The sequence below is a fragment of the Bacillus rossius genome, chromosome 6 (assembly GCF_032445375.1).
Source record: "Bacillus rossius redtenbacheri isolate Brsri chromosome 6, Brsri_v3, whole genome shotgun sequence".
Lineage (NCBI taxonomy): Eukaryota > Metazoa > Arthropoda > Insecta > Phasmatodea > Bacillidae > Bacillus > Bacillus rossius.
In genome coordinates this window covers 58,833,637-58,845,490 of record NC_086334.1, presented here as the reverse complement: position 1 = coordinate 58,845,490, position 11,854 = coordinate 58,833,637, and the positions used below count along the sequence as shown (strand labels likewise).

At 36.3% G+C, this 11,854-nt stretch overlaps 1 protein-coding gene across 1 annotated transcript in view; it reads right to left on the bottom strand.

The window, feature by feature from the left end:
* Positions 1 to 1,944: 1,944 nt before the first annotated feature.
* Positions 1,945 to 11,854, bottom strand: part of LOC134533233 (uncharacterized) — a 348,667-nt gene continuing 338,757 nt past the window's right edge. The window contains exons 4-6 of the mRNA XM_063370640.1: positions 5,494 to 5,692; positions 3,918 to 4,024; positions 1,945 to 2,915 (exon numbers count right to left, since the gene is read on the bottom strand). Coding sequence (XP_063226710.1) covers positions 2,793 to 2,915; positions 3,918 to 4,024; positions 5,494 to 5,692 — 429 coding nt within the window. The 3' untranslated portion in view covers positions 1,945 to 2,792. The remainder of the gene's footprint in view (positions 2,916 to 3,917; positions 4,025 to 5,493; positions 5,693 to 11,854) is intronic.

Sequence of the window (11,854 nt, the reverse complement as noted above, 5' to 3'; positions counted from 1 at the left end):
ATACATTCTCACATCTTGGAATGACATAGACTCATTACACGGTAAAACAAGTACGCAAACTATACAAAACTACTGCCTCTTGATACAGGTATAGATAGGCCATTTAAAACTTATGTCTGGGTAGGAAAATAACTCTCTTTTAACAGGCAGTGAATACATGCTAACAGTCCAGGCTTTCAGTTAATATTTAGTACAGCGCATGGCTTCAAATGCAACGTTATGCATAATACCACGAAAATTATGCTATTTAATAGAGTTGATTTCACATATTCTCAAAATATAAAAAATTAATTTTCATTATTTCTAAATAACAATATGTAAATTATTAGTTGTCAACTACCACAAATTAACATTTATAGCTGATTGCATTCCTTTAAATATAACGTGCATTTTCTAACTTTAATGATACCTGCTATCATTACTGTAGTGTCTACTAATATTTAAGAAACTCAACTCATGTTTGAGCTGTGAAAGAGTTATTTTCTACCTCAGGGAAAATTTTATAAAACATCACAATTCTCTCAGATATTATTTTATTTATTTAAAATATTCTTTTACTCATACCAAATGATAACTAGATACTATTTTGATTAACTACAAAACTAATTAAAAATAATATATTAAAATGGGTCCACAGTAAATTTATTTTTAACACTTGTCCAATCATCATTTATTCTTTAAACATTATATCTATATGTATAGCTATATCTGCCATCACAGTTCTGACAGCCATAACGTGTAACTCTCAATGCTCACTTCAACGTTTAGTATCTACAGATTGTAACATATTGGCCCATGCATATAAGCATATTATGTAGGCTATAGGCAGCAGTGAGCAATATTTCTTGCCATAAATGAAGAGGCTGTAAAATCGCACATGTTTGTATTTTAATGTACCACATTTTTGATAGGGCAGATAGAAGCAAGTACGTACAATATAATTAAATTTATATAATTCTTCCATAAAAAAGACAATGACTTTGAACCTGGTGGTGGAGATGAATACAGCCCTTGGAAGACGGGCTGTCAAAAGAAACTAAGGGCCGAGGTGAAATACTTTGGTCTGGCCCCTCCCCATTAAGTAATGTACAACTTTTTAAACCCTTCACATTAAAAAAATATATGCACATTTAAGACCTTAAATGTTACCATGGCCATAGCTGTAAAGGTGATGTGAATTTATTATTAATGATCTGTAAGATTTCCAGTTACTTAATTCTATTAGCGATCTTCTTAATAAAACTCCAACACTGACTGACAGAAAACACACAGCTTAAACCGGTGAGTCTAGAAGCATGCATTTTTACATATGAGTTCCTTACATTACGTAGGTGAGCACTAAGAACGGATTTTTGGAAATCGATCCCTTGAGGGGAATAAATAGGGGATGAAAGATTTGTATGGAAGTTTGTCATTTATTAAGTTATAAATATGGAAATTGGTTTTTAGGCTGCTGTTTATAAATTAAAGTCAGTTGTATCTACTAAAATGAGGATAAAATACTTCCCTATCGGGCACACGGCTAGTAGATTCATAATGTTCTATCCTATCATTTAACACTCGTGCATTAAAAAATACCAGGAATCTTAATTGGTCTCACGGTCACTAGCTTCTGCCCTGGGTATTTAGCTTTTTACCCCTTCCCCCTTCTCCCTGCCCTGCTTGGAAGATAACAACAAATAAATAACTTTAATTTTTTTTGTTTAGTTATTTTCCTTTCTCGCTTCAAGGATGAGAAAATGCTATAATTACTTACTCAGGATTGTTAAGTTCATCAGCCTCATTTCCGACAGCCTTGTGAGGTTTCTAACTGGCGATGTTCAGAAAGCACACAAGCATTAATTTTTTTAAAATTCCAAAACAAAAAGATAATTTTTGGTAATTTTATTATTTATCTTTATTTTATATAAAGATTTAAATAAGTTTTCATTTAAAAGCACTCCTGAATATGACAGAAATATTACTCACAAAATTTATGTACGTCCAGAAGAAAATTTACAACAGCAACAAGAAACCTATGGATTTTCAATTGACTTTCATACCTTAGATGGTATTTTAATGATATTGATAGTCTACTTAATACTATAGATTATAATATGATTACCTCTTTTAGTCAATTTATCAATTATTCAAACAAATTGATAAGCGTGTAGATTATGAAAATATGCAGCAAAAACTAACCACATTTTTAGGTGTGCCTGAAAATCCAAGTATTTTTTTTAAAGCAGTCAAATTCCAATAGCAAGTGGCTCAAGAGCGTCTTAGTTCATCTTCAGAGAACAGAAATTACTGCATGCTGATGATATGAATGAAAGCGTAATTATGGCAGAATCCACTTTAAATATTCATTTATTTAGAGATACAATTGTTTAAGTTAATGTTTAAGTAGCATGCAGGTCTTCATAAAAGCAAAAAATAATAGTATTCATATAACATTGTAATATCTATTAAATAAATTACGAGCTTATGAGCAATTCGTACTAATGTTTAATTGTGTCACTACATTATTACTATATCTCAGTTAGCATTGTCTTATACTTTTAAAAGTAATTAAATAAATTTACTTGTTGAAAATTAACTCAGTTACAGAAATGTCATGATAGTTACGAAATGTTTTTCAAACATTTTCACTTAAAAAATTGTGGATTTCAGTTGAAATTTAGTTACGTCAATAAAACATTTTCTGATATACAGTTGCGCTTAATGAAGACGGGCGGACTGCCAGGCAGAAAGCTGTGTCTTATGTGCCGAGGCATGTTAAAAGTTATGCTGATGTTGGCAGCACTGCGCCACTAAACGTCCACCTCGTGGCACACCTCCATGTAGTCAGGGTGGTGCATTATGTCCTTGATCATGTCTTTGAGGATGGTGTAGCGTGGGAAGATGGGGTACACTTTCGAGTTCATGTACTCCGACTGGAACACACCACCGCCGTCACTCAAGTACTCTCACGGAAACAGCGCACAGGCTAACAGTCTATATATATATATATATATATATATATATATATATATGTCAATTTTACTTCTAGAAGATTATCTTGAAAGGCACTTTTCACTACATTGAAAGAGACAGATGAAATAGAAACTTCACTAACAAATTTCTTTAGGTGGGGTAACGTTCTCATGGCACGCTCAGCAACTGTAGTATTTTCTAACCATCTGATTGCACAAAATTTCTTGGGAAAAAGTTCTGATCCAGTTATTCTAATGTAATCTGCCCTCCTTGCAGGTACATGCTTAAACAAATAGTAACTGTGCCTCAAAAAACTAACAACGTGTATATATACATATACATATATATACACACACACACACATAGAAAGAGAGACAGAGAGATTGACAATGAGAGAGAGAAAGGGAGAGAGTGAGAAAGAGAAAGAGGTTTATTTATTCCCACTTACCAATCTTTCAGTAACAACACAATCGTATTGCTTCTATAATTTTTTTTTGCATCTCTCTTGTCATGCTGTCATTTTAACTCAACATTAAAGTATTTTAATGGTATATTTTAAAGCATTTGTGTATCACATGCCTTAGAATAAAACTAAAGAGAAACATTTAAGCGTATCGTGAAAATACTGTGTATCGTAAAAAAAATACGTTTTAAAATAGGCAAACATTATATAATGCCTTAAAATCTAACTGATATTGTCTAACATTAGACTATCTTCTCATGCAATTGTTTTATTTCATAATATGTATTTTATTTTAAAAATATAAATCTACTATAAAAATTAACCAAATGAATGGTTTTTAAGTTTAACCTCGGCACTGAATAACCTACTGACAAAACTGAAGGTGTATGCAAATGCAGAAACTTACAGAAAACAGCTATATACCTAATTTCACTCACACAAAGATCTTTTACTTCAGTTATTTCTTGTTCATATAGTTTTTCTTATTCCATCATCTTACCTTGAGTTCTCGTATAAGGTTCCGCAAGCCAGAATACTTCTTCAGGAGTCGATACAGATCATTCGTCATCAGCGTGTTTTCAGACTCAATCTGCATTATGGTCATGTCTAAAAAACAAAATTAAGTTAGAAAAAATTCCAATTGAATAATAATAAAAAAATGTATGGATAAATTACGAAAAGATATAACATTTATTAATTTAAGTAATTCTATTTATATCATGAAAAGGAAAATAGCCGGGAACCTTTTCAGTAGTTTCCCATACACCACTTTCTCATAACTAAAAAAATGTAGTTAATGAGCCCCTGTGAATCTTTAGTTAAAATTACTCATGACACTAATGTGAGATACGTAAAAACTTAATATAATAATTTTTATTGAATAGGGAGAGAAAAAATTAATCACACTGCATTTTGCAAGCAAAGGTTGCTGTACCATAGAATCACCTCACGTCCTGTCCAAGTTAACCAAGGAAAACCTCCTACAGAAATACAGCGAATATCTACCCAACTTATAAACTAACATAAACTAACATAAACATCATAATTCACAGTCCAGGATAGATATATATCTCTGAATTATCAGCCAACATAACCAAAATTATTCACTATCACGGTAAAGGGAAGATATATTTTCCAAAATTTAATCTTAAAAGAGATAGTGCCAAAATAGATGCTAGTTAACTAACCTGTATGTTCCAGGTTTCCATATCTTATTTCAGTGAAACCCCAGATACTTACTGAACATACCTTAAAATCTTCAGGTTTTATCTGTCAGTGTCTTAGATCCTAAGTTCCTGAAGTTAGTGACTTCGTGGACCAACGTCCAAGGTGCTATTGCCTTGAAGAATTTGGGTCTTTGTTGCCATTGCCTTAGAGGCCTCGCGTCCCTGGTTATAGTACCTCAGCGTGCCCGGGTACTTGATGACAGTACCTACTTTATAGGGCCTATGCCTCAGCTGTATCTCATAAACCCCATGTTCCTGATGTTAGTACCTTTGTGGCCTCAGGTCCATATTGCTACTACCTTAGAGGCTTCGGGTCTCTACTCATAGTACCTCAGAGGCTTCAGGTACTTTCTTTCAGTACTTTAAATGGACTAGGCCTTATCTTTTAGAGTCTAATAAACCCCACGTTCCTCATATGTGCCTTTGTAGACCATCGGTGACCCTAGACTTCGTGTGCCCTGGTTATTTATTTTTTGGAGGTTCTCCCTTGTAAATTTTGAAAAATTTACTCTTTCAAATAAATTTTCAAGCCATTTTGGATCTTAAGTTAATACGATGGTTTTGCTCATTTTATAATAAGGAAATTAACATTCTTTCATCGGGTCAGTTTTATAAATGCTTACGATCAAATTTTGGTGGTTTCGCGTAATTATACGTGGCAATAAAATATTAGAATGTTTTTTTTCTAATATGAAATCCTGAATTGAAATTGGGACTGACCAGTACTTTGTTTTACATGCTGATAAAAGTTTTAATTTTCCTTTTACTGTTAATGTGCATAGTTTGAACTGAACACTAACTAGACAAAAGTGAAACAAAATGAAGAGCAGAGGCGCCTGGACCACTCACTCTCGAGCCGCTCTATCCGCTCCTTCCTCTTCTCCTCGTCCTCGGCGAGGCGGGCCGACGTCTTGACGCCCTCGCCCGACTTCTGCGACTTCTCCATGATGGCGCAGGCGCGCAGCACGAAGGCCGGCACCGTCTCCTGCTTCTCCTGGCGCGGGATGTCCACCAGCGTCCAGTACTGCGTCTCCAGGCGGATCACCTCCTGCCGCACCACGCCACGTTGTGCTCGTGCTGGCCCGTCTACAATAGCACTGTCCTGAACCGTGTCGCTGATGGGTCCACGCGACCCTCTGACGTCATGCGTCCGAACCTACCTGGTCCGAAGACATTCCTCAATTTGAACTTTTCGTCCCAACCTGCGTACACTTCGGACACAGAGAAAAGAACAGAACACTCACGATATTTGAATTTTTCGGTTCCCGTTTGAAAACGTGGTGCTTGTTTTTTTGTTATTGAAGGAAATGGAAGGTGTTGTAAGTCACTTATAACTTGCATAACTTTCATAAGTTCAATCTCAAACTACAAAGCATCAAAACAATAAAAAAAACAACATTTGGTTTGGCACATTTACTGCGCTCTGGAGACAACTTTAGAAATCAATACATTCGGACATCAGACCTCGCAATTGTGGACAGGGCAGTTTTCGGTGAGACAATGTGACGTCACTCACATTCGGATAAGAACACGGACCACGCACAGGTTCGGACTATTGTAGACGGGCTCTAACGCTCGCTGCATCGCTTCTGCCCGTTGTACGACGGAGACGGATTTCCCGCAACATTTAACCATCTGCTGCTTCCACAATGCACGAAAACGTGAAATTGGCAACCAAAGAGATTGCATTTCAAGGTTAAGAAACATTAATTAAAATCAAAAAAAAAATACTTTATGCTTCGAGACCACAACACAGGTACAATTTACATAAAATATAATAAAAATAAACCACAAGGCAAATATAGAACACTAGATATGCTTATACGTGAAACAATTTTTAACGTTATTTAGAACATAAACAAACATGGCTACCACCGCAGCCAAGTACTCGGCTTCTATTGGTCGCACGGAGCAACGTAAACGGAAGATCTCAGCGTTACCGAACTAATCGGTACGGGTCCGTCTGCGTGCCGTTGTAGAAACTCTGTTCCGTTTGATACGACTCCGTTTACGTGATCCGCGCAAGGCAGAGAACTAACGCGCGGTCTTCTCGTCATGCATCGGGGAACTATGTTCGAGTGGTACCCTTAACATTATATTTCAAGAATCTGTACCGGGTGTTTCGTGCTTCAAATTTGTACCGAAAACACGCGTTTTAGCCCTTTCCACTTTCCTAAAAATACATTTTCAAAACGAAATACGGAAACATAATTACTCAACCGCCCTCAGTGTAGTCTTAAATGTTTTTAGTTAACAAACACCGCTAGGATGACTGGAGTAGTTTAAATTTTTTTAAGCCCTACTTACCATTGTTGTATATGTGGGCGCGGCCCTTATACAACAAGCAGGGATGTTGGGGAATGGTTCGGCCTTATTCTATCTATAGCTATATCCAGTGGCGGACTTGTCTTCAAGGGAGACCTAATATGCACATCAAGTTCTGCCATTCCCGATTACACCCGAACAATTCACCTTCGGCCAACTTCAGGATTTGTTTTATTTTTGCGCAGGAAAAATGAATTCAAATATTAAAAGCGGTCGGTTAGGTTAGCTGCATTAAAACACTTTAAAACACTATGGACGGTTAGTTAGGTTAGTTAAGCTACATTATAATAAACAGAGAAATATAAATATATATAAATAAACCCGAGGTTGGCCGAAGGTGAATTGTTCGGGTGTAATCGGGCAGGGACAGAACTTGATGGACATCTTAGGCTTCCCATGTTTTGGTCCATGCACAGTAGCAACCGGCAGTCTGGTGTCCACCGCAGTGGCTGGTTGCTTGTGGGACGTTTACACGTCTGGCTCTGGACGACTAGAGCGGTGCTGACTGTTCGAGAGTACAATGCTGTGAAGTACAGATTTGACAAATGCCGATGTGTTAATGGTGTACGGCAAGGTTAAAATAATTGATTTGTGGGGATTTTCGGTCTAATTTTCCCCGCGCAGTTATGTATATTTTATCGTGCATTGTAATCCTGTGTGCTATGGTAGACCTTGTATTTTTATTCGGGTCATGTACTGCAAGAAGAGACAATGGAAGCGTCTGGCATTGCAGATGTGTGTATGTATAGTGTTTATTGTCTATTAATATTATTATGTTCTTGGATTACGCTATTTGTCATCTCTTTCGGGAAAACAAAATAATTTATGAAACTGAAACTAAAAGAATGGAAGCAGGAACAGTGCTCATTCACCAAGGTCTCTTGCACAACAGACTTGTGTCGAGTAGGAAGACCTTCGTGACTCTGTATGGTCGCGTTTCCGTACGTATTTTCTTTAACAAAAGAATTATTGCTTTGGAATTCCCTTCCACCCGTGAAATTTATGTTCCGGAATCATGGCCGCCACGAGGGTGGGGCTGGGCCCAGGGCCGAGCCTTGTTTATTTTTAAATTTTTAACTATTATAAAAAATATTGAATATATTATAAATAAAGCTGAGTTTGTTCTTATAAAATAGTAACCACAATTATACCCTGCATTTTCAGATTAAATAAAATTCTAAAAAGAGTGTAGGTAAGAAATAGCCATGCAATTATAATGTATCACATGACTGTAAAATGATAACAAGGGAGGGGGGGACCGTCTCCATTCTTGCGTCCAGGGCCCGTAATCGAATGCGGTGGCCATGTCCTCCACTCCGGAACGCTCTGTGTGCCGAACGGTTTGCAACAGTTTCACGCCGTCTGACAGCCGTCTTGACGTGACACGACATGAAAGTCATTGCGCGTCGCTCAAAGAGCATTAACAGCAATGCCCGGGAGGATTAAATCGCATGTTCTAAGATATATGACGAGATGTAACTGCGATTCACGTTGTAGCGATTTGACGTTACACAAAAATTAACTTTAACAATCTCTTTCAAATTTTGGTTATAATGCAGTGGCCGAATAGCAAGAGGAAAACACATCTGGAAAATAAAACTTTACAATTACATTATAATAAAAATAATACATAATTGTTTCTTAAAATATTTGTGGACTTAGGATGCTACAGAATACTTAAAAGCAATATGGATCTACATTCTAAATGTTTTATTCTTAGTTAGGTCGCTGACTTCACTAACAATGAGTCCAGTCGACAGTAAAGTAATCAGCGTTAATAAACATAGAACAATATTTTATAACTATGGTGAACGAAACTGCTTCTTTCCTATCTCTAAAAAAAATAACGAGCCAAGCTGTTTTTCTGGCTAAAATTTGTTATTTATTTATTTAATTGAACTCGGGTACTTCACGTGTGTATGATTTTCTTTTATCTCGTTTCTCAAACCCGACGAATGAAATTAAACACGTTGGCTGCTTCAGCGAAGCGAGTAATGTGTGCTCTTTTGTTCGCCTGATATTGCGTTCGTTTCGCACACTTCAGCTTCAGCCACGGAGCGAGCGAGATTCCCCCCCCCCCCCCCCCCCCCCCCTTCACAGAGCCCGGCCGCCGCGCGACTGGAAAACAATGGGCGGGCGATAAATAAGAGCGGGAAAAATGACACCGGGAATCGGCAGCACGAGGAGGAATGTCCGGTGAAGCAGGAGGAGGAGATAGCGCGGGGAAAGAGAGGCGGTGATGTACGCGGGGAAGAAGGGAAGGGAAAGGAAATCGCGTCGTGCCGGGAAACAATGAAGCATCGCCGCCGTGCGGACGAGGCTAGCCCGCAGCGCGGGAAATAGAAACAAATGCCAGCTATTAGGTGGGGGAAAAAAACAGAAACACACCATCTGGATTCAACAGTGTTTGTGACCATAACAATTATTTAACGCATTGTTATTGAAAATGGCCATTCGTTAAGGCCAGGTCTCTCACTCCAAGTTAGTTAATTCTATTTTCTTTTTCGTTACTGCTATTTAAGGACAGTTTATGTGAATTGAACACGATACCTCTCTTGCCTATTAATGTCCTGCCACAAATATTTTCATCAAATATTCACCAAGGGGTTTTGTAATGGGTAGCGCTCTATTTCTTAATTATTACACCTTTCACTATTGGTTAGCATCCGTTGGAAATTTTTGGAAAAAATGCAAGAGATCTACAGAAACAGTCTTCGTCCCTAAAAATAAATTATATTCTGGGCCACAAATGATGTCTCCAGGAAATCTGTTTACCGTCAGTCACAATCGATCTTCAAAATTTCATTAAAGTGTATAACATTCCCTAACAGAGTAAAAAAAAAAAAAAAAAAAAAAAAAAAAAAACACTAATAGATAACAACATTTTTATAACCCAAAAATTGTTATATCCAATATGAAATGTTTCGGTTTCCGATCATGTACGCGACACGAGTCACGCCAGATCACATTTACCAAAGAGCTTGATCTTGAGAGATCCATAGAGTCGCCACGGGCAAGAAGGATCAATATAATATCTGATGCATAGCCCTGCAACACATTGAAGTACGCGTTGTACAATGAATTAATTAGAACGGTTTGTTGTAACCAAGTGTAGTAGAAGTTTCCGGTTTTTAATATTGACTTGTTGAGTTTCTTACAGAAAATATCGTGGACAATATTTATATATATTTTTATTTTTTATATTTAAAAATTTTGTTATTATGTATAGTTGTTCATGTTGTTTAGCTGAAATATAGATATGAATATTACTTTTATTACTGATTAACAGCGGTAATTAAAATTATATCTGATGATTTTAGTAAAAAAATTCAATACATATTTAATTATTAATAGTTTTACCGTTTTAGGAATTTAGAATAATAAATATAAAATAACAGAAAGCTTATAATACATTTAGATAAAACCACGAAGGAAAATATTGTTTCAAAACTATTACATCATTTTTGTATTTTTGTTTAACGTAGATAAGAGTCTATGAAAAGGTGCAAACTTGAGGTAGTTTGGAGCGTAATGTAACGGCTTTGTTTGCGCATGTTTCCGCGAGGCAGCTCCTCGTCTCGGCAGGGTCGGCATGGATGAGGCCTACTGGCGCAGCTGGCGTCACGTGACCAGCCACTCTGGCGGCCGTGGTCGGAGACGCATATCGTCGACTGCTGCGGGACGTGCTACCATCTCACGGCGCAAAACCAATTCGAATATCATTAAATTAATTGTTGTCATTTTTTAAAATTAAACTCCCAAACCAACATTTTGTCAATGTCCGGATAGCAGTTTACGGTGCGAGTAGTATTGTGATTGTGAGCACCGCATAAGCGAGACAAAAAAATATATACATTGTTTAAAAACACAAAAAAATATTTTTAAATCTAAATTTTGAACTATAATCGAATATGCTACGATATATCGCAACTAGACAGAAATTATATATCTCATTAATTTTGATAGGGAAACCGTAAGTTAAGCATGGAAAATATTTGAAACATTCGGGAAAAAAAAATAAAACTAGAAAATTTTCTCTGGATCAAAGATTGGCTGAAACTAAGGTATTGTGCCGACGTAGATATGATGTCACAAGACATTTATTTTAGATATCACCAAATAGCTAGTAGAGCTTGGACGTGCGCGTCGGTCTCGTAAGTTAAACTAAGTTTTCGTTAAGTGTGCAAGAAGCCCCTACATTCCCGTTTTTGTTTGCAATATATAACACCGCAAATACTTCAGTTATGCTTCATTCGGCACAGCCTACAGGCGTAGGTGCATTTCCAAGCACCCGTTTTTTTTCTTCCTGGAAATATTTTGGAAACTTCTTTAAACTCCTAGAACATTTTAAGACCTTAATGTAGCCTACATAACATCCTATATGATCGTCAATATTAAAAAAGGGTTCTTTTAAAATTTTCTCATATTACATGCAACGAAAATATTTTATGTTTTTAACTTAATGCATGCAGCATTGAAAGCTTTAATGAATATCATTTTACGCCTACTAAGGTAGTTATGGATAAATTTGACCTGAAAAAAACTATTTTTTATCCCTTGCACTAAATCGCTGCCGTACATTTTTGTACAAAGGTTTAAGGTAACATTAAAATGGTTATTAATAAATTCCTAAGAATATGTTACTAAGAAGGTTTTAATTTTTTTATATTTTAACCCCTTTTTTTCGGTAATAGTTGGTTTCATCAAAAACTGTTCCCGCCAAAGGTTTTAGATAAAGTTTAGGCATTTTACAATAGATATAATTATAATGTTCGATAGTATATATATTTTAAAAAAGTAATGAAATTTTGTCCTTCTACCCTTGTTATTTACATTCCTTTGCTGTAACAGTTTGTATAATCAAAAGGTTTTCCAGAAAAAATGT